The 19,293-nt window shown below is 34.8% G+C and overlaps 1 protein-coding gene across 5 annotated transcripts in view; it reads left to right on the top strand.

The window, feature by feature from the left end:
- The window catches only part of PPFIBP1 (PPFIA binding protein 1), a 218,261-nt gene that overhangs the window by 182,319 nt on the left and 16,649 nt on the right, over window positions 1–19,293 (top strand). For all 5 annotated transcript variants that reach the window (XM_074270676.1, XM_074270673.1, XM_074270675.1 and 2 more), the window contains 5 exons: window positions 479–563; window positions 6,951–7,099; window positions 13,150–13,265; window positions 14,681–14,737; window positions 18,869–18,929. In XM_074270676.1, the coding sequence (XP_074126777.1) occupies window positions 479–563; window positions 6,951–7,099; window positions 13,150–13,265; window positions 14,681–14,737; window positions 18,869–18,929 (468 nt within the window). The remainder of the gene's footprint in view (window positions 1–478; window positions 564–6,950; window positions 7,100–13,149; window positions 13,266–14,680; window positions 14,738–18,868; window positions 18,930–19,293) is intronic.

The raw sequence follows: 19,293 nt of genomic DNA, 5'->3' as shown, positions 1-19,293 counted from the left end.
TTTTATGCATCAAACATGACTGTTTCTCCAGTCTGATACACTAACCTGTTATCTGAGAGATTGATCAAAAATATTATTTTAAAATATAGTAAAACTATATAATAAATAATGTTTCATTTGAGAATAAGTATTGAGTTGGTCATATCATGTCTTAGGCCTTGCTGTATTTATCTTATTTGTTCCTAATGTATTTGTTTTCTGATTCTTGCCTATTCTTTTTTCTTGTTTTAATTTTTTTTCTTCTTTATATTCACGATTTTTATTCAATGAAACAAAATGAGCTATTTTTTTCTTTCTTCTGATGTTCCTTTTTCTTTCTCCTTTTCTTAAGGAGAAAAGTTAATAAAAAATAACTCCTAAGTTATTTTTGCCCATTCACTGAATTCAATATATACACATAGACATACATACATATATACTTCATTTATAAAGATTTAATAAGCCTTTATTGAAAAGTATGAATTTTGTTTTCTCATAGGATCGAAAAATTGAAGATCTTAGACAGTGTTTAAGCAGATACAAGAAAGTACAGAATATGGTGATACTATCTCAAGGGAAAAAAGGTATTATATTTTCTAATGTGCTTATTTGAAAATGCTTTATCAAATTTAATAAAGGTGCATATCTATGTACTTTGCCTCAATTTTTTTGATTGTCTATATATCTAATCCCTAATTGAATGCATTTTTGTGACAGGGAGCAACACTTGACTATCAAGATAGCTCATTAAGTTGGACAACTTAGAAAGTTCATTTTCAAATTAGTCCAAAACATGTTTCTATATAACTTCTATTTATTATTTAATATGTAGGGAGAGAACATTGAAATACTTTTTTAAAAAGTCATTTGACAACAATTTGTAGCTTTAGTTTATGAGTTCTTTCTCTGCCTTAGAGAACTTCCCTATTCATATTGGATGTTTATTTGGCTTTACAAATTGTAAACTGTTGATTAACGTCTTATTATAGACTTATAGGATGATTTGCTATGATTAAGATCCTCTCACTGGCTTTCTCTAAGTCTGTCTGAGCTGGGCTGAATACTCTTTTCACCCCAGTGAGACTTTCTTGAAGTTTTTCCATTGACTCATAGAATGAGACAGAAGACATCTAGTTCGTTCTTCTTCCCCTTGGTTTTCAGTGTACCGCCCAATAGAAAGCAGTTCAATTGACAATCTCAAATTTAATAACAGATTAATGAATTATACTTTTGCTGTGGGATTATCCTAGATTTTTGTTTTCTTAATCCATTTATTGAAAAAAATTGGCTTATATCTAGTATATGCAAGATACAAATCTAGAAGAATACAAACATATTCTGAAATGCACAACATAGTGCATAGTTGCTGCCCTCATTCTAGATACTCTATTGCTCTTGATATGTCATTAGATGTCATTAGTTTGCTTTTTTTTGGGGGGGGAGGGAAATCTATCATATTATTTTGCTTTATGCTAGACATAATCTGATATTCTCGGATTTCTTTCAAACTGCTACTAGAGATTAGCTTCTCCATATTTGTATTTTAAAAAATTGTTTTCCTCCTTAATTCTGGATATTATGTCCTAATGAAGGCATAAATTATTATTAAATTTTTGTCTGTTTACATAGTTGACTCTTAATGAGCTTGTACTCTCCCAAATTTAAATATCTTTTTTAAATGAGTTGAACTCAAATGAGTTCAAATGAACTATTCCTTCCCTCTACTATATTTATAAAGGTTGTTCTTGAAGTAGAATTTTACTCTTCTTAAGTTTAATCTTATTAAATTTGGACCATCAAAATCTTTGTGTCCTTAATTTGTCATCTAACATCTCACCTATGCTTTCTCACTTTTGATTTTATCTAAAGCTTTCTCCTCATCTTTCAGGCTAGTGCCATGTCAAAAAAAAAAAAAAAAAAAAAAAGCAAATGAGGTTAATTTGGTATGAGTTATTTTTTGAAGCATTTTTCTTATTTCTTTATTAATATAGAAAAGGGCTCCAAACATGAATGGGCTGAAACAAAGAATCAGGTACAAATACTATTGAAAGATATAGTTAAAAAAAAAAAAATCCGGGGATTGCCTCGGATTGGGTGGTTAGTCTCATTGCTACTTACCTACCATCCTAGGGTAAGGACCTATAGTAATGCCCCTTCAAGATACAGGAAATTGATAGATCAATAGCAGGACTGAATTGGTAACAGTGAAAAAGGACTGAATTTGAAAGTCACACAATGAGAACAGTCTTAAAATGAGGATAAATTAACATGAGGTTTCCCAGTGGGACATGGGGCTATGGATTGGTGGCAAAATTCTATTAATACTTGGGGAGACCAGCAATAACAGAAGGATTGAAGTAATTGTCTAACTAAGACAGAGAAATAATAGCTCTAAGATACTATCATCCAAGGAGGAATCCAAGGAGATAAGAATTTCAGACCACAGGATAAGTTCCATGTAATGAAAGTAAGCTTATGTTATAGGAGTCAGGCCCAAAGAGAAAAGGTGGGAAAATATAAGGAAAGGAGATATTTCCACATAGGGGCCTAATCTTATCAATAGGCATGGGAAATCCCTAGTCTTCCTAATTTGGAAAAGGCTTGATTGTTCTAGTTTCTCCATTCTAGATTAGCAGAGATGTTTCCTATCCTTTGGCACAGGACACATGGGAAGAATAGAATATTTTACATGAAGAGAACTTTGAATTTATGCAAAAAAATTTTTTCCCTGAGTCATCTATAATTAAACGACTTTCTCAGAGTCATACAGCAGGGGAAATGTTAAGTGTCTGAGGCCATACTTGAATTCAGGCCCTCCAGACTTCAGGGCTGGTGCTCTATCCACATCACTTGCTGCCCCAGGTTTAAGCAACTCTTTAAAAAATAGTTCATTGTTTTGGCATGAGAGAACAAGATGGGATTCAAGATCCTTTATGGAAATCCCTAGGGTAGTAGCACAAGGTCATGGCTGCCTGTCATTTTCCAGGATACATTGCCCCATTGTCTTGCCCCACTCCAGTGAAGAATATGTAACTCTTCCTGGTGGCATATTAGTTGGTAAGGACAGTATGAAGAAAAGAGGGAAATGAGGGCTGAATCTCTTAGTTCTCTTTTCCTTTTTCTCTGAGGATGACAGTTCACTCTACTGACTCATAGATGTTCTCTACCCCAATATTGAAGATGTGTGGTTGGTCCATATAGATAGTGTGTGAGTCAGCCTTCAGATATCCACATCTCTGACATAAGAGCCTGGCCTCCAGTTTCACTTTCTCATGTGGGCTTCATAGATCATAATGATAGGCATATGTTTAGGTGGATTCACTCCATCTGAGGCTTATTCAAAAGACTTCATCATAACTTTAAATACAGTCTCACCCTTTTGATTCTGAGCAATACAATGGTACTTACATTCTGATACTATCATCACCTAAGAAATCAGCAAATTTTTGCTTAATGTTAGAAAGAAATCATTAACAAACTAACAGTCCCCCAAGATCTAGCCACTTTGTTTTTTTTTTATTAAAGCTTTTTATTTTCAAAACATATGCATGGGTACTTTTTCAACACTGACCCTTGCAAAACTTTCTGTTCCAAATTTTCCCCTCCTTCCACCTACTCCCCTAAATGGCACGTAGTGCAATACATTAAATATGTTAAAATATATGTTAAATCCAATACATGTTATACATTTTTATACAATTATCTTGCTGCATAAGAAAAATCAGATCAAGAAGGAAGAAAAAAAACTACAAAAGAAAACAAAATAAAAGCAAACAATAACAGAGACAGTGAGAATGCTATGTTGTGGTCCACACTCAGTTCCCACTGTCCTCTCTCTGAGTGTAGATGGCTCTCTTCTTCACTGAGCAAGTGGAACTGGTTTGAATCATCTCACTTTTGAAAAGAGCCACATCTGTCAGAATTAATCATCATATAGTCTTGTAGCCGTGTATAATGATCTCCTGGTTCTGCTCATCTCTGAAAATCATCTCCAAATGACCAATTGCCAAATTCCCTGATCATTGTTCTCAAACAGACTTTTCCTGAAGTTACAACTGTGGAACAGCTGGAACCTACAGGAAAGTCAGACCTTTCTTTTTTTTTCCCCCTAGCAAATTCTAGCTCACAGAACAAACATGACAAAGACATTCTGCATAGACACAAATACAGACAAAAATTACATGGAAGAGGACCATCCCTTTTCTACTTTCCCACATACAAAAGCAAGTGCATTTTTTTTGTTTTTCCTCTGAAGATTTGAGTTGGACTGCCCCCTCTCAGAGCATCCAATCTCATCCCCTTGTCTCCAGCAAAATGCACAGCTGACTCAAGGGTGGCTTGGTAAACCATTATCAGAGGGAGTTGCCTATCTTCCTAGACAACTGCAAAGTTGCTACTGTCCTGTGCCATTAACAGAACTCCTTTCCTGGCCCTCACCCCTTAATCCGGATCATCCAAGGCTTGATGATCCTAAGGCCCACCACCTAAGCATAATCCAAGGACACATTAACAGACAGTCCCCATGTGGATTACGCATGCATTAAGTTACTTGGCTCTCTCTTACCCCGGCTTCATCTTGTAGATGTGTGCTTTCGGTTTGTATCTGAGTGTCTCTCTGAGGCCCATTCTTTATAAAAGGAGAGGCTGAGAGTCTGTTCAAGGTCAGTTGGTACCTGCCTTGAATCAGGATCCCAGCAATCTCTTTAGGAAGACACAGATCCCAGCCGAGTCCCCATAAACTGTAGGGACTGGTGCTAGACTCCTTTCCCCAAATTAACTAATCAGAGACATCTTCAGATACAAAGAGAAAACATTTATTTAATCCGTGCAGGGAGAGGCCCAGACACACCAGGGAGCCATCCCAACTCCCATCCTGTGCTCCTAAACCTGGCTAGCTTCCAGCATGTCTGGGACTTAAAAAGCAAAAGACCCAAGCCTTTCCATTGGATAGACTAAAAGGACGTAACCATCCTTGACCATTGGTCACCAATATTGTCTGCTTCCTGTGGGTCATGTCACTTCCTGTAAATCCACTAACTTCCTACATCAAGGCTGGGAATAAGGATCATGTGACTAAAACCTGTGGCCCAAGGTCTCATCTTCTTGCTCTGGGTATAGGGATCATGTGACAGTCTTCATACTGAGAAATACTTCATTCCATCAGTTTCATTCAAAACTCTGACCTATAGTTTATAAAATCCATTGCCTTTTCTACTTGGAAAATGAGGAAATTTGTTCCTTTCTCCAAAACTAAAATACTTCTCCTATTCAGAGATAGAATCATATCTATAGGTTAGTTTTACACACACAACACACACACACACACACACACATTACACACACACTACACACACACACACGCAGGAAAAGAGAGAATTAAGATCTATATTCTTTAGGTACTTGTTTCATTGACCCCTGTTGGCAGTCTGATGAAGTATATTGTCCACTTCTCAGAATGTTTTTACATAGTTGAAGAAGTTATTAAATTTCATTTAGACATTAATGAAAATATATTTTTTCCTTCAAGTTCAGAAGACCCCTGAAATCTAGCCAGGAAACTTATAGGGATTTGTGGACTTTGTTATCCTGGTTTAAACTGTTTGAAACTTTTAAGGTCCCCAATCCTAAAATATAAATGTCTTTTTTCAAACATACATTTCCCATGATGGTACAAACTTATATGAAGCAGATACAATGCCAGGTTTCGAATCAAAAAGATTCATCATCTTGAGTTAAACTCTGGCCTCAGACAGTTACAAGCTCTGTCACCCTGGGCAAGTTACTTGACCATATTTGTCTCAGAATAAATGGCAAACCACTCCACTATCTTTGCCAAGAAAATTCCAGAAGGGGTTACAAAGAGTTGAACATAACTGAAAACAGAAGAAGAGCATAGAGACTATGAATTAAGTATCATTTTAAGCAGAGATCATAGTACTGTGCTTTGTTCCACTTTTTAAAAATAATAGCCTTTTATTTTCAAAATACATGCAAAAATAATTTTTAGCATTCAGCTGTTTCAAGCTTTTCTCCCTCTCTTCATTCCACCAGATATATATATATATATATATATATATATATATATATATATATATGTATATATATATATACACATATATATATATACACACATACATATATATATATACACATACATATATATATATATTAAACATGTACAATTATTCTGCACAAGAAAAATCAGATAAAAAAATGAGAAATAAACAGAAAAGGTGCAAATATTATGTTATGATCCACACTCAGTTCCCACAGTTCTCTCTCTGGATGCAGATGGCTCATTTATCACAAGTCTATTGGAATTGGACTGAATTATTATTTTATTGTTGAAAAGAGCCATATCCATCAAAATTGATCATCGCATATTCTTGTTGTTGCTGTGTACAGTGTTCTCTTGGTTCTGCTTACTTCACTCAGAATCAGTTTATGTAAGTTGCCTCAGGCTTTTCTGAAATCATCATGCTGATTGTTTCTTATAGAACAATAATATTCCATAACATAACTTTTTCAGCCATTCCCCAATTGATGGGCTTCCATTCAGTTTCCAGTTCCTTGTCTTTAGAAAAAGGGCTGCTACTCGTTTTCACTTATCATGAAGTTTTAGATTCTAGGAATTTGAGTACAGTTTTCATCTTCCTGAACTGAAGACCAGCAGCATAGCATAGCTCAGGACTTGCTGAGGAGTTTGGAAGACATGACCTCATGTCTTCTTTCTGAGGTAATTTTCAGTACCCCAGATAGTTTTCTAAGACATAAGTCCCTAAAGAGTTCCTATTTTCATCTCTGGATGAATGTTACACACAGGGAATTCTCAGCACTATTGAAATCATAATTTGGAGGGAGAAAAACATTTGAGTTTATGGTGATTATTTTCATCTTTATTAATGTCTTCTTCCAAGAATTAAAGATCATTAAGTATTGATATGAACTTATTATGCTTCATTTTTACCTAGGTAAAGAAGGTGAATGTGAAGAATTGTCTAGCTCAATTTCAGCCTTGTTGGAAATGCAGAGCATAAGTGACCTGGAGAAAAGTCTGCCTTCTACTCCAGTTACAGGATCTCCCAGCCTTGATATATTGAACACAAGTATTCCAGAAGAGGTATTATGTTTCTTTCTTTACACCATTTTTCTTTTTGTTTTTATTTATTTATTTTTAAACATTTTTATTTTTTTATTTTTTTTAAATTTTAATTCTTTTTTAAAAATAATAGTTTTTTGTTCTTCAAAAGACATACAAGATTGTTTTCAGCAAAATCTGATTTTTTTCTGATTTTTTTTCTCCTTTCCTTTCCATCTCCCCCCCTGCCCTCAACAGGAAGTAATCCAATATGGGTTAACATGTACAGTTCTTATGTGAAATTTATATGAATACAAGTCATTCTCCAATTGATAAATGGTCAAAGGATATAAACAGACAATTTTTAGATGATGAAATTAAAACTATTTATAGTCATATGAAAAAATGCTCTAAATCACTATTGATTAGAGAATGCAAATTAACACTATTAGATTGGCTAAGATGATGGGGAAAAGATAATGGGAAAACTGGGACACTAATGTATTATTGGTGGAGTTGTGATCTGTGATCGCATTCTGGAGAGCAATTGGGACTATGCCCAAAAGGCTTTAAAACTGTGCATACTCTTTGACCTAGTAGTACCTATACTGGGTCTATATCCAAAGGAATTCATAAAAGAGGAAAAGGACCCACATGTACAAAAATGTTTGTTGCAGCTCTTTTTGTGGTAACAAAGAATCAGAAAATGAGTAGATGTCCATTAATTGGGGAATGGCTAAATAAGCTATGGTAAGTGAAAGTCATGGAATATTGTTCTATAAAAAATGATGAACAAGAGATTTTAGAAAGGCCTAGAAAGATATACAGGAACTAATGCTTATTCAAACAAGCACAACCTAGAATACAAGGTACACAATGACAGCAAGAATATGTGATATTCAACTATGAAAGACTTGGTTCTTCTCAGCAGTTCAGTCCCCATAAGTCCTTTTTCTGGATACAGATGGCTCTCTCCATCACAAGTCTATTGGAGTTGTCCCCAATCACCTCATTATTGAAACAGAACCACATTTGTCACAGTTGATCATCACATAATCTTCTTGTTGCTGTATACAATGTGCTCATGTTTCTATTCCCTTCATTTAGATCAGTTCCTATAAGTCTCTCCAGGCCTTTCTGAAATCATCTTGCTGATTGTTTCTTATAGAACAATAATATTCCATTACCTTCATGTGCCACAGTTTGTTCAGCCATTCTCTAACTGATGGGCATCCACTCAGTTTCCACTTTCTTGCCACTACAAAAAGGTCTGTTACAAACATTTTTGCATATGTGGGTCCTTTTCCCTTTTTTATGATCTTTTTGTGATACAGACCCAGTAGGGGATACTGCTGGATCAAAGGGTATGCACAGTTTGAGAGCCCTTTGGGTATAATTCCAAATTGCTCTCCAGAATGGTTGGATTAGTTCATCACTCCAGCAACAATGTATTTAGTGTCCCAATTTTCCCATCCCCTCCAATATTTATCATTATCTTTTCCTTTCATCTTAACCAATCTTAGAAGTGTGAAGAGGTATTCTTTTTCAAAATATAATTTAGTATAACCTGCCTTGGAGCAGAGAGATTTAGGGGAGGGGTTGACTCACCAGTCACTTTACCAAATTTTGGAAAGAGAAGTTTTGAAGGTAACAGAAGAAATTAGGGTCAGGCACAGAGGAAGAAGGAACTGGAGCTGAGCTGTACATTTGTACAGGTACCAAGAGAGCTGAGCCACAAGAGCTTAACAGAAGTAAGATTCTTTCCTATCTGTTCCTTATCTGTTGCTTTCAATTTAGATCTAATTTACCTATAAAATTCTATTAGCCAGCAGAAGTACTAAGTTTTTCGTATATTCTCTAAAAGCTTACAAATAGAGATAGAGCACAAACTTTGCTTTATTCTAGGAAAACAAAAGTTTTGATCACCAGGAGATCTTGAGGTATTTAGGGACAAAGTGTTAAACTCTACAGTTCTGGCTTGTGAATTTACATTTGGATTCTCTCAAAAATAAATTATGTGAGGGTACATCTATAGCAATCTAGTCTTTGACAAACCCAAAGATACCAACATTAGGGATAAAAATTCATTATTTGAAAAAAATGTTGGGAAAACTGGAAATTAGTATGGCAGAAATTAGATATGGACCCACACTTAACACCATATACCAAGATAAGATCAAAATGGGTCCATGATTTAGGCATAAAGAATGAGATCATAAATAGATTAGAGGAACAGAGAATAGTCTACTTCTCAGACCTGTGGAGGAGGAAGGAATTTATGACCAGAGGAGAATTAGAGATCATTATTGATCACAAAATAGAAGATTTTGATTACATCAAACTAAAAAGTTTCTGAACAAACAATACTAATGCAAACAAGATTAGAAGGGAAGGAACAAATTGGGAAAATATTTTTACAGTTAAAGGTTCTGATAAAGGTCTCATTTCCAAAATATATAGAGAACTGGCCCTAATTTATAAGAAATCAAACCATTCTCCAATTGATAAATGGTCAAAGGATATGAACAGACAATTCTAAGATGATGAAATTGAAATTATATCCACTCATATGAAAGTATTCCAAATCACTACTGATCAGAGAAATGCAAATTAAGACAACTCTGAGATACCACTACACACCTGTTAGATTGGCTAAGATGACAGGAATAAATAATGATGAATGTTGGAGGGGATGTGGGAAAACTGGGACACTGATACATTGTTGGTGGAGTTGTGAAAGAATCCAACCATTCTGGAGAGCAATTTGAACTATGCCCAAAAAGTTATCAAACTGTGCATACTCTCTGATCCAGCATTGCTGCTATTGGGCTTATATCTCAAAGAAATATTAAAGAAGGGAAAGGGACCTGTATGTGCCAAAATGTTTGTGGCAGCCCTTTTTGTAGTGGCTAGAAACTGGAAGATGAATGGATGTCCATCAATTGGAGAATGGTTGGGTAAATTATGGTATATGAAGGTTCTGGAATATTACTGCTCTGTAAGAAAAGACCAGCAGAAACAAAACAGAGAGGTTTGGAGAGACTTACATCAACTGATGCTGAGTGAAAAGAATAGAACCAGAAGATCACTGTACACTTCAATGCTGTATGGGGATGTATTCTGATGGAGGTGGATGTCTTCATTGTAGGGAGGATCCAACTCACTTCCGGTTGGTTGGTGATGGACAGAAACGACTATGCCCAGAGAGGGAACACTGGGAAGTGAATGTAGATTGTTAGCACTACTGTCTATCTACCCAGGTTGCTTATACCTTCGGAATCTAATATTTAACATGCAACAAGAAGGTTGGATTTACACACATATATTGTATCTGGGTTGTGCTGTGGCATAAGGAACCTTATCAGAGGTTAAGGTTTAATGGAAGAGCATTGACTTTGGAGTGAGAAAACTTGAGTTGAAATCTCACCTCTGATACTTCCTACTCTTGTGACTTAACTTCTCTGGGACATAGTTATGTTATCTGTGAAATGAGAGATTTAGGCTTGATAAACCTTTTGAGGTACCTTTCAGGTCTGGAGCTAAGATTCTGTGACTTAAGTAAGGGACAAATACTGGCTTGATTTATGATCCCTATTCTGACCATGATTAGTTATTGCTGAAACTTAATTGTTCTTCAAATCTTTTTATCTCTTAAGGACATTTTTCCTATTTACCAAAAATCAACTATTATTGTACTAGGAAATAATTTTTATACATTCACTAACCAGAAGTAGCACCCTATTCCCCAGATACATTTCTATCATATCTCTTAATTCTTAAGCATATGTTGCTTTCACATTAAAGAGGATATGACTCCTTAAAGCACCACATTCTGGAGATTATTCCCAAATTTTAACAACACAGTTTTATATTGTTTTTGAAATTATAATGGGCTAAATTTATAAATATAGCATCTCTACAAAACAATCTTAAAAATCTTTAAAATATAAAAGGTAAAATAGAACTTACTGCCATGAATCCAATAACATTAATCCAACTGAATGCATCTCGAAATTATCTACATGGAAAAATACCCATCATACTTTCTTTTTCAATCCAATTGTCTCCTTCACTTGGAGCTTGGCTAGTTTTTCTGGAGGCCTATCTCTCTCCTTGATTCCAAGAGCTTGAGCTCCTCCCTGCCTTTTCTGGCTTCTGAATCTCCCCAACTTCCAAGGTTTGTGCTTCAGCCTCCAGCTACCACAAAGTTAAGAGGATGGAATGTCTCAACTTCCAAGAGGTTCTAGTGCGGTTGTCCTTCCTGGCCCTGAGAGCTTCTTGCTTATATGCTGTACACTGAGTACAAACCAGTCATATCACTAGGAAACCATTATTTGTTGTAGGATTAAATCAGTGCTAAATTAGATTTAACCATTGTCTCCTCAATTCCATTTAGTACCTTGTTTCAAGTTCTGGCCCATAACATCTCCTTGTAGGATTAACTCAGTCATATTGAACCATGCTAAATTAGATAACTATTGTCTCTATCAATTCCACTGACTTGTAAGAATCCTTTGTTTTAAGTTCAGAGTTCTGGCCCATAATAATATTTTATTAGTAGGACTCAAACATAGTAAGAGTGGTTATTGCCTCAGTTTCTAGGGTACTGGCTCAAAGACTTAATTCATTTTTATAAGGTTAGAACAAAGAACAGAACAGTGTAGGTACATCATAGGGTTGAGAATAATGACTGGCTAATTAGCTGAGGCATGAGGGATGATATGATTAATTGGAAGATGGGAATAAGGGGTAGCACAATCCCCTACTTCCATCCTAGGACTAAGTAGTGTTCATTGATTAAGTCCAAATGTCAGGTCAAAAGCTATTAGGTCAGACTTCTTTGGTGTGCAAATTAGCCATCCTTGAAGAATAGCTTGGTGGGGTATAAAGATAGTAAATCAGACTCCTTATGTTCACTCATATTTCCCAAGAAAAACAGATTTTCTTAAGGCCAAGAATATAACAATGATTAGTAAGAGAGCCGGATTTCTAAAATTAACTCATTACAGTCCAGATGAATCTCTGAACTAAGTTCAGAGATAAATAATTATGACTTAGGTGATTACAGGACAAAATCAAAAAGCTGTAAATGAGATCAAAATCAGAAACTAGCAGTTGCCAAATACTTACTATATATGTGATTTCAGCCCACATCATATAAGATCAGTTAATTTTGCCTAGAGAAAGATTCAGAGGGAACAGGATAGCTGTTTTCAGGGATTTGAAGGACCATCATGTAAAGAGGAATTAAATTTTTTTTCTGGTGTGATCCTAGAGACCAGGTACAGTGCATAGAACTTGTAAAGAGGCAGATTTTAACTTGATGTCAGGAAAAATTTCCTAAGAATTAGACCTGTCCATAAGTGGAGTGACCTACTGTAGGAAATGGTGGGATCTCCCTCTTTGAAAACTTTTGTTATCTTGGATATTGCTTTTACCTTGTAATGCTGGAGAAACTGACCAAGATAGAGATTAGAGTACAATTCAATAATTTATTACATGGGAGAGATTTACTGGGACCAAATGGATTCATGGTTTGGTCCTAGGGCTGAAGGAGACTATCTTCTCAAAGAATTCAGCACTGAATGTGGGATACAAGATTCTTTTATAGGGTTACAAGACCGATGACATTATGGGGGAGGTACCTGGATGGGGATGACTTAATGGAGGCAGGCACTAAGGATGACATAATGGAGGGAGGTACTGGAGAGGCTCTTGATATTCTAATGATGTCTAAAATGGATAAAGAGCTTTCTCCCAAAAAACATTAAGAGGGAATGACTATAGCCCAAGGTCTAAGATATACGACTTTTATCCTAACATTAAGAAGGAATGGTTATAACCTGAGGCAGAGTAACTGAATTGGACAATTAGGGAAAGTGGGTCAGGACATAAAAGAGAACTGTGGCACAACAATCTATGATTTGAATAAGATTTTTGCTGAAGGTCACGTGTAAGTCTCAAATTCTGTGACTGCTTTGGCTGCAGATAGAATATAATTTTAATGACTAACCATTTATTTGGGTTATTTGTTTCATTGATATTGACTGCTGAATTTTTTATTTACATTTTTTCTTATGACTATATTACAGCTTCATATGAGCATCTTGCAAGTTTCAATACCTTCATTTTCATCAGTATCCAAAGAATTGGAATCATCTGAAAAGCCAAAATCTCCACATAAATCAGAGACTGCAGCTGACGTGAAGTATATCACTTTTAAAATATATTTTAGGTTATACATCTAGTGGTATGGTCATCCAAAAGCTGTGCTTCATTTTTAAAGAATGGAGGAAATATATAAGGTTATTTATTTATATACTAATGTGCCTAAATAAAGTGACTTTAAAAATTAAAAGTAATTATAATATAAATTTTAAAAAGAAATTAACCATCATTATTAATTATTAATCATTAGAGCTATGATTTAATATATCATAATAATCTCTAACTAATTTTCCTTTAATAAATTATAAAAATTATTAGCATTTCAGCTCTATAATAATGTTAAGTAGTATTGGGGAACAAGATCCTCCTGGAGAGTAATTTCTCCCACTTTGGTCAATTTGACTGCCGGTCAATTAAAACTCAGAGGCAAGACTAAAAGATAAAATGTTAAATGAACATCACTCTTTGCATGATGGCCATCAGCTCCTCAGAATTAAAGTAGACACGTATGGGGATTTACACAGCCTTTGAGCATTGTTAACAGGTTGTAGAAGGAACCTATCCAGTATAACTGTTCATTTACTTTCTGTGTTTGGGAGGTTGAGGAATAGAGACTGGAGGTTGAGGAATAGAGACTGGATGTTTTGGATGGAGGGAAAGAAGAATGACATAACCTGGAAGGGTTGTAATTTGTTAACTTGGGCCTCCTAGGAGTTGTGAAAGATCAGGTTTATTCTGGTTTATTATCTATAGTTTCTCTGTAGTTAACCCTATCAGACCTTGGTAGGATTTAATCTTGTTAATCCCATCAAAATATCTAATAAGAATGGTGAAGACCTACTTAAAGGTAGTTGAATCAGTGGATTTATCCCTGTTGTTGAATAAAATATTTATACTTCCTGGTACTTTGATCTCTAAAGTTATTTTTCTGTGGTGAAAGTTGTGTGGCTCAGAATGGTGAGGGGTCACCATTTAATAAAAAGGTGGAGAGATCTCTAGGAGCAAAGCAAAAGTTTATCCTATGTTCTCCCGGGAGGAGGCACCTTCTGGGACAGGTTTTACACTTTAAATAGTCCCTAAGGCAAACACTCCTCCCACCACTGACCATCATCCTCCTTGGCTGAGGGTCTTACATTCTAAATGAGGGAACTATCCAAGTAATTGAAATTGGCCAATAAGTAAGTACATAGTTGCCCATATCTGAAGTAGGGAGGTTAGCAGGAAGGGGACTTAGGTATGCCCTTGAGTCAGTGCTCAAGGACCTTCAGGCCTACTCCAACTCTGAAGTAGATGAAGCCTTACTCTATTTTCACAACTGTCCTGAGAGATCCCATCTTGTTCAAAATGTTTCAAAACTCAAATCACAGATTTCATCCATTTCTTCCATCATGGGATCTAATTTGTGACCCAAGTCAAATGATTTATTAATAATATAAAAATTATTTTGCCTTTCAGTGATGGAAAAATAATTCTTGATGCTGCTTTAGAAGTGCCACTGTGTGATAATCTGTTGTAAGTAATATCTTCAATTTATAGCTATTTATTAGAGGGGAAAAAAAAAAGGCATTTCTCTTCCCCTCCCCCCAGGTTAGATATGACCCACATTAATACAGCTAAGTACTTGATGATTTAACAGTGAATATTATTTTTTAATCAAGTGAATTGCTAAGTCTCAAACAGAGTTTTAATAATTTTTTTTTTCACAGAGTTTGTTATTAGGGGCATATATGGCCTCTTATATCATTTCTACTTGCCATATGATGATAGTTTCTGCTTATTGCAAAATAAAGCTATTCATTTGAAACCCATTATTATCTGGTTTCATTCTAATCTAAATTTAAAATTTTCTACAAATGTGAAAACAGCAATGGTGGTGCAAAAATCTAAAACATTTTTAAATTGAAATTTGTGAAAGGGATGTCTTTTTTCTAAAGACAGAATTCATTTATTATAAAAGGTGATCCATTCTCTAAGGCAATACCAACAGATTTTGTATAGAAAATACCATCTGCATTCAGAAAAAGAACTATGGAGATTGAATGTAAACATCTGTTTTCTGTGTTTTTTTCTCTCTTATGTTCTGATTTTTCTCTCCTAACATGATTCATAAAACAATATGCATCAAAAATGAATTGATGGGGGGGCAAGATGACCTATTCATATTTTATTCAGCTATAGAAAATTTATTAATTTTTCTTGTACATATGTTCTGTCAATAATATTCCATAACATTCATATACCATAATTTACCCAACCATTCTCCAATTGATGGACATCCATTCATTTTCCAGTTTCTAGCCACTATGAAAAGGGCTGCCAGATTATGCCTATTTGATACAAGGCACTTTTTTCCTCGTTTTTAAAATTACAAGAAGGATTGGGAGAAGGGAATACACACACACACACACACACACACACACACACACACACACACACACACACAGATACAAAAACTGAAACGTTTTTAAAAATGCATAGAAAATAACAGACAAATACAAAACCATTTAATCTAGCTCCATCCTAACTTCCAGTCTTTCTTTATCTTACTCCCCTCCATATATTCATAGATCTATTAATTCTGGCTACTCTGCGGTTCCATAAACAAGACATTTCATATCTTGACTCTGGGTATTTTTTCTGATCATTCCCTATGTCTGGAAGGCTTTCTCTCCTTATATTCCTTTAATGCCCAATTAAAATTCCACCTACTACATACAGAAAGCATAGCATTTACACTCTCTGTTGTTCTTTGCTTGCATTTTTAATTTTATAATTATAACTTTTTTTTTTTTTTTTACAACATTATCCCTTCCACTCACTTCTGTTCCAAATTTTCCCCTCCTTCCCTCCACCCCTTCCCCTAGATGGCAGGCATTCCCATACACATTAAATATGTTGTAGATACAATATATGTGTGTAGAACCGAATTTTGTTGTTGTTGTTGTTGTTGTTGCAAAGGAAGAATTGGATTCGTAAGGTAAAAATTACCTGGGAAGAAAAACAAGAAGTGCAAATAGTTTACAATCATTTCCCAGTGTTTCTTCTCTGGGTATAGCTGATTCTGTCCATCATTGAGCAATAGATCTTCTCTTTGTTGAAGATACCCACTTCCATCAGAATACATCCTCATAGAGTATTGTTGTTGAAGTGTATAATAATCTCAGGGAGAAAAATATTGAGTTCAGTTTTGGATATGATTAATTTAAAAGGACTATTGGACATCCATTTAAAGATGTCTGAGACGCCATTGGATATGACTTTGGGGCAAGTCAATTAGTTCTGACAACAATTTGGTACAATAGCTTCTTGAGGCAGGCAAATTATTATCCCTCTTTTTAGAGATGAGGAAACTGAAACTAGGGGAGGCAAAGTCTTTGCTTCAAATCACCAAGCTGTTAAGTAGAATTGGGATGTGACCCAAGGTCTTTTGGTTCCAAATCCAATCCTATTACTCAAATGAAGATTAATTGAAGGTATTATTTATGCTCTCTAGAAAATAATTGTTTTTATAGTAAATAGTTTTTAAAGGAAGATTTAACTTTAAAAAAAAAGAATAAGCAAGATAAGGAGGGGGTGGGTGGGAATTACTATATAAAAGGAAAATGTGTTTGTGAGAAAATCCAGTGAATCAGATGATGGAAATATAAAAGAAAATAAATGGGTAAAGATAAAGGAGATAGAAACAGAAGTGATCATGTATGCTATTGATCATCTGAACAGAAGAAAGTTGATGAGGAGTTATAGAGACATATACACCAGAACACAAAAAGGATCTTGTACATGAAATTGAATTTCTATTTTATATTGCTTTTTTAAAAAAAGACTATACAATAAATTGCTAGTGTTGCTTTAAAAACTGTCCCAGTCACTAGTGCTTCTTTATGAACTTTTGTCTGTTATTTTCTATGCATTTTTAAAAACGTTTCAGTTTGTGTGTGTGTGTGTGTGTGTGTGTGTGTGTGTGTGTGTTTATTGCTAGATCCCTTCTCCCAATCCTTCTTGTAATTTTAAAAACAAGGAAAAAAGTGCCTTGTATCAAATAGGCATAATCTGGCAGCCCTTTTCATAGTGGCTAGAAACTGGAAAATGAATGGATGTCCATCAATTGGAGAATGGTTGGGTAAATTATGGTATATGAATGTTATGGAATATTATTGTTCTGTAAGAAATGACCAACTGGAAGAATACAGAGAAGCTTGGAGAGACTTATATCAACTGATGCTGAGTGAAACGAGTAGAACTAGGGGATCATTATACACTTCAGCAATGATACTTATGAGGATGTATTCTGATGGAAGTGGATATCTTCAACATAGAGAAGAGCTAATCCAATTCCAATTGATCAATGATGGACAGAATCAGCTACATCCAGAAAAGGAACACTGGGAAATGAGTGTAAACTGAGAGCATTGGGTTTTTTTTGTTTTGTTTTGTTTCTCTTCCCAGATTATTTTTTATCTTGTGAATACAATTCTTCCTTTGCAACAACAACAACAACAAAATTCGGTTCCGCACATATATATTGTACCTAGGATATACTATAAGATATTTAATATGTATGGGAATGCCTGCCATCCAGGGGAGGGGGTGGAGGGAAGGAGGGGAAAAACTCGGAACAGAAGGGAGTACAAGGGATAATGTTGTAAAAAAAAAAAAAAAATTTACCTATGCATATGTACTGTCAAAGAAAATGTTATAATTATAAAAATTAATAAAAAAAATAGGCATAGTCAAGCAAAATTAATTTTGAATAACATAGGGTGTTTTTTCCTGAACTATGAACCCATTACCTTTTTCTCAGAAAGTTAATGGCACTCTTCATTATACACAGTCGATCCTAACTTGATCAGAATTTCTTCACAATGTCATTCATGGGGGGCAGCTAGGTGGTGCAGTGGATAGAGCACCAGCCTTGAATTCAGGAGGACCCGAGTCCAAATCTGGTCTCAGACACTTAACACTTCCTAGATGTGTGACCTTGGGCAAGTCACTTAACCCCAGCCTCAAGGGGGAAAAAAAAAAAATGTCATTCATGTATGAATTGTTCTAATTCATCTCACTTCATTGCATTAACTCATACTATCCAAGGTTCTCTGCAATCATTTCATTGTTATTTTCTGTATATGAACATATATACCACAATTTGTTCAGTCAAAGATGCCAATGCTAGTACTTTACTTTTTACATGCAATCAGTCCAGGATATCAAATTGATACATGTGTGAAGTGATTTTCTATGTAACATAATTTGGAAATATATTCAACTCAATATCATCTGCCTGTCAATAATTTAACTTTACATTATAAACTGATATCATGTATTACTTTTTAATTTTTCTTTTGGGATTTTGGGGAAATAATTCTATATGCATTGTTGCTAATGAAAAAATTATTTCTAGAAGGTGCTTCCTTCACTGAATTTATCTTCCATTTTAGGTTCCCTCTCCTATGGTTTAAAAAAACCTAGGTGTTTTAGCTAACTTAAATACATAATAAATTCCTATTCCTATCCAATATTCAATAAATTCAATATTTAGCCCTCAAGTAGTTTTAAAGGTTTTTTTCCAATATGTTTTATATGAGAAGAGAAAGATATTAATATGACTTATTTATTATTGATTTATCTTATTTTTGTTATTTTTAGATCTTCAACTCTGCAAAAATCCAGTAGTCTGGGCAATTTGAAAAAAGAAATTTCTGATACGGTTGGTTCCCGACTGGTTTCTCTTATTGCTGGGAAAAGAGGAATTTTTTCACATTTTACAAGTGAAAGCTACAAGGGGTAGCATTGCCATTTCTCTACCTTGTACCTGAGTTAATGAGAGCATGAGGAAGTATGAATATGAAAAGTCACTCATCTATTTGAAAGGAAGGGAAATTGAAACTAATATCTTCAGGAGGCTTTCTTAGCCATTAAAAGAAATGTTATAGCATATCTTCCAGGAACTTCATTAGAAACTGTGCTGGGATTTTCTTGAAAGATAGCACAGAAGTATAGAAAATTAATTTTTGTTAGAGAGAATTCTCTACAATGAATGCTGCAAATTGTATGCTTTTTCCTAAAATGTG

This window comes from Sminthopsis crassicaudata, chromosome 5 (assembly GCF_048593235.1).
Source record: "Sminthopsis crassicaudata isolate SCR6 chromosome 5, ASM4859323v1, whole genome shotgun sequence".
Taxonomy (NCBI): Eukaryota; Metazoa; Chordata; class Mammalia; order Dasyuromorphia; family Dasyuridae; genus Sminthopsis; species Sminthopsis crassicaudata.
The sequence above is the reverse complement of the archived record's forward strand: the minus strand, read 5'-3'. Positions and strand labels throughout refer to the sequence as shown.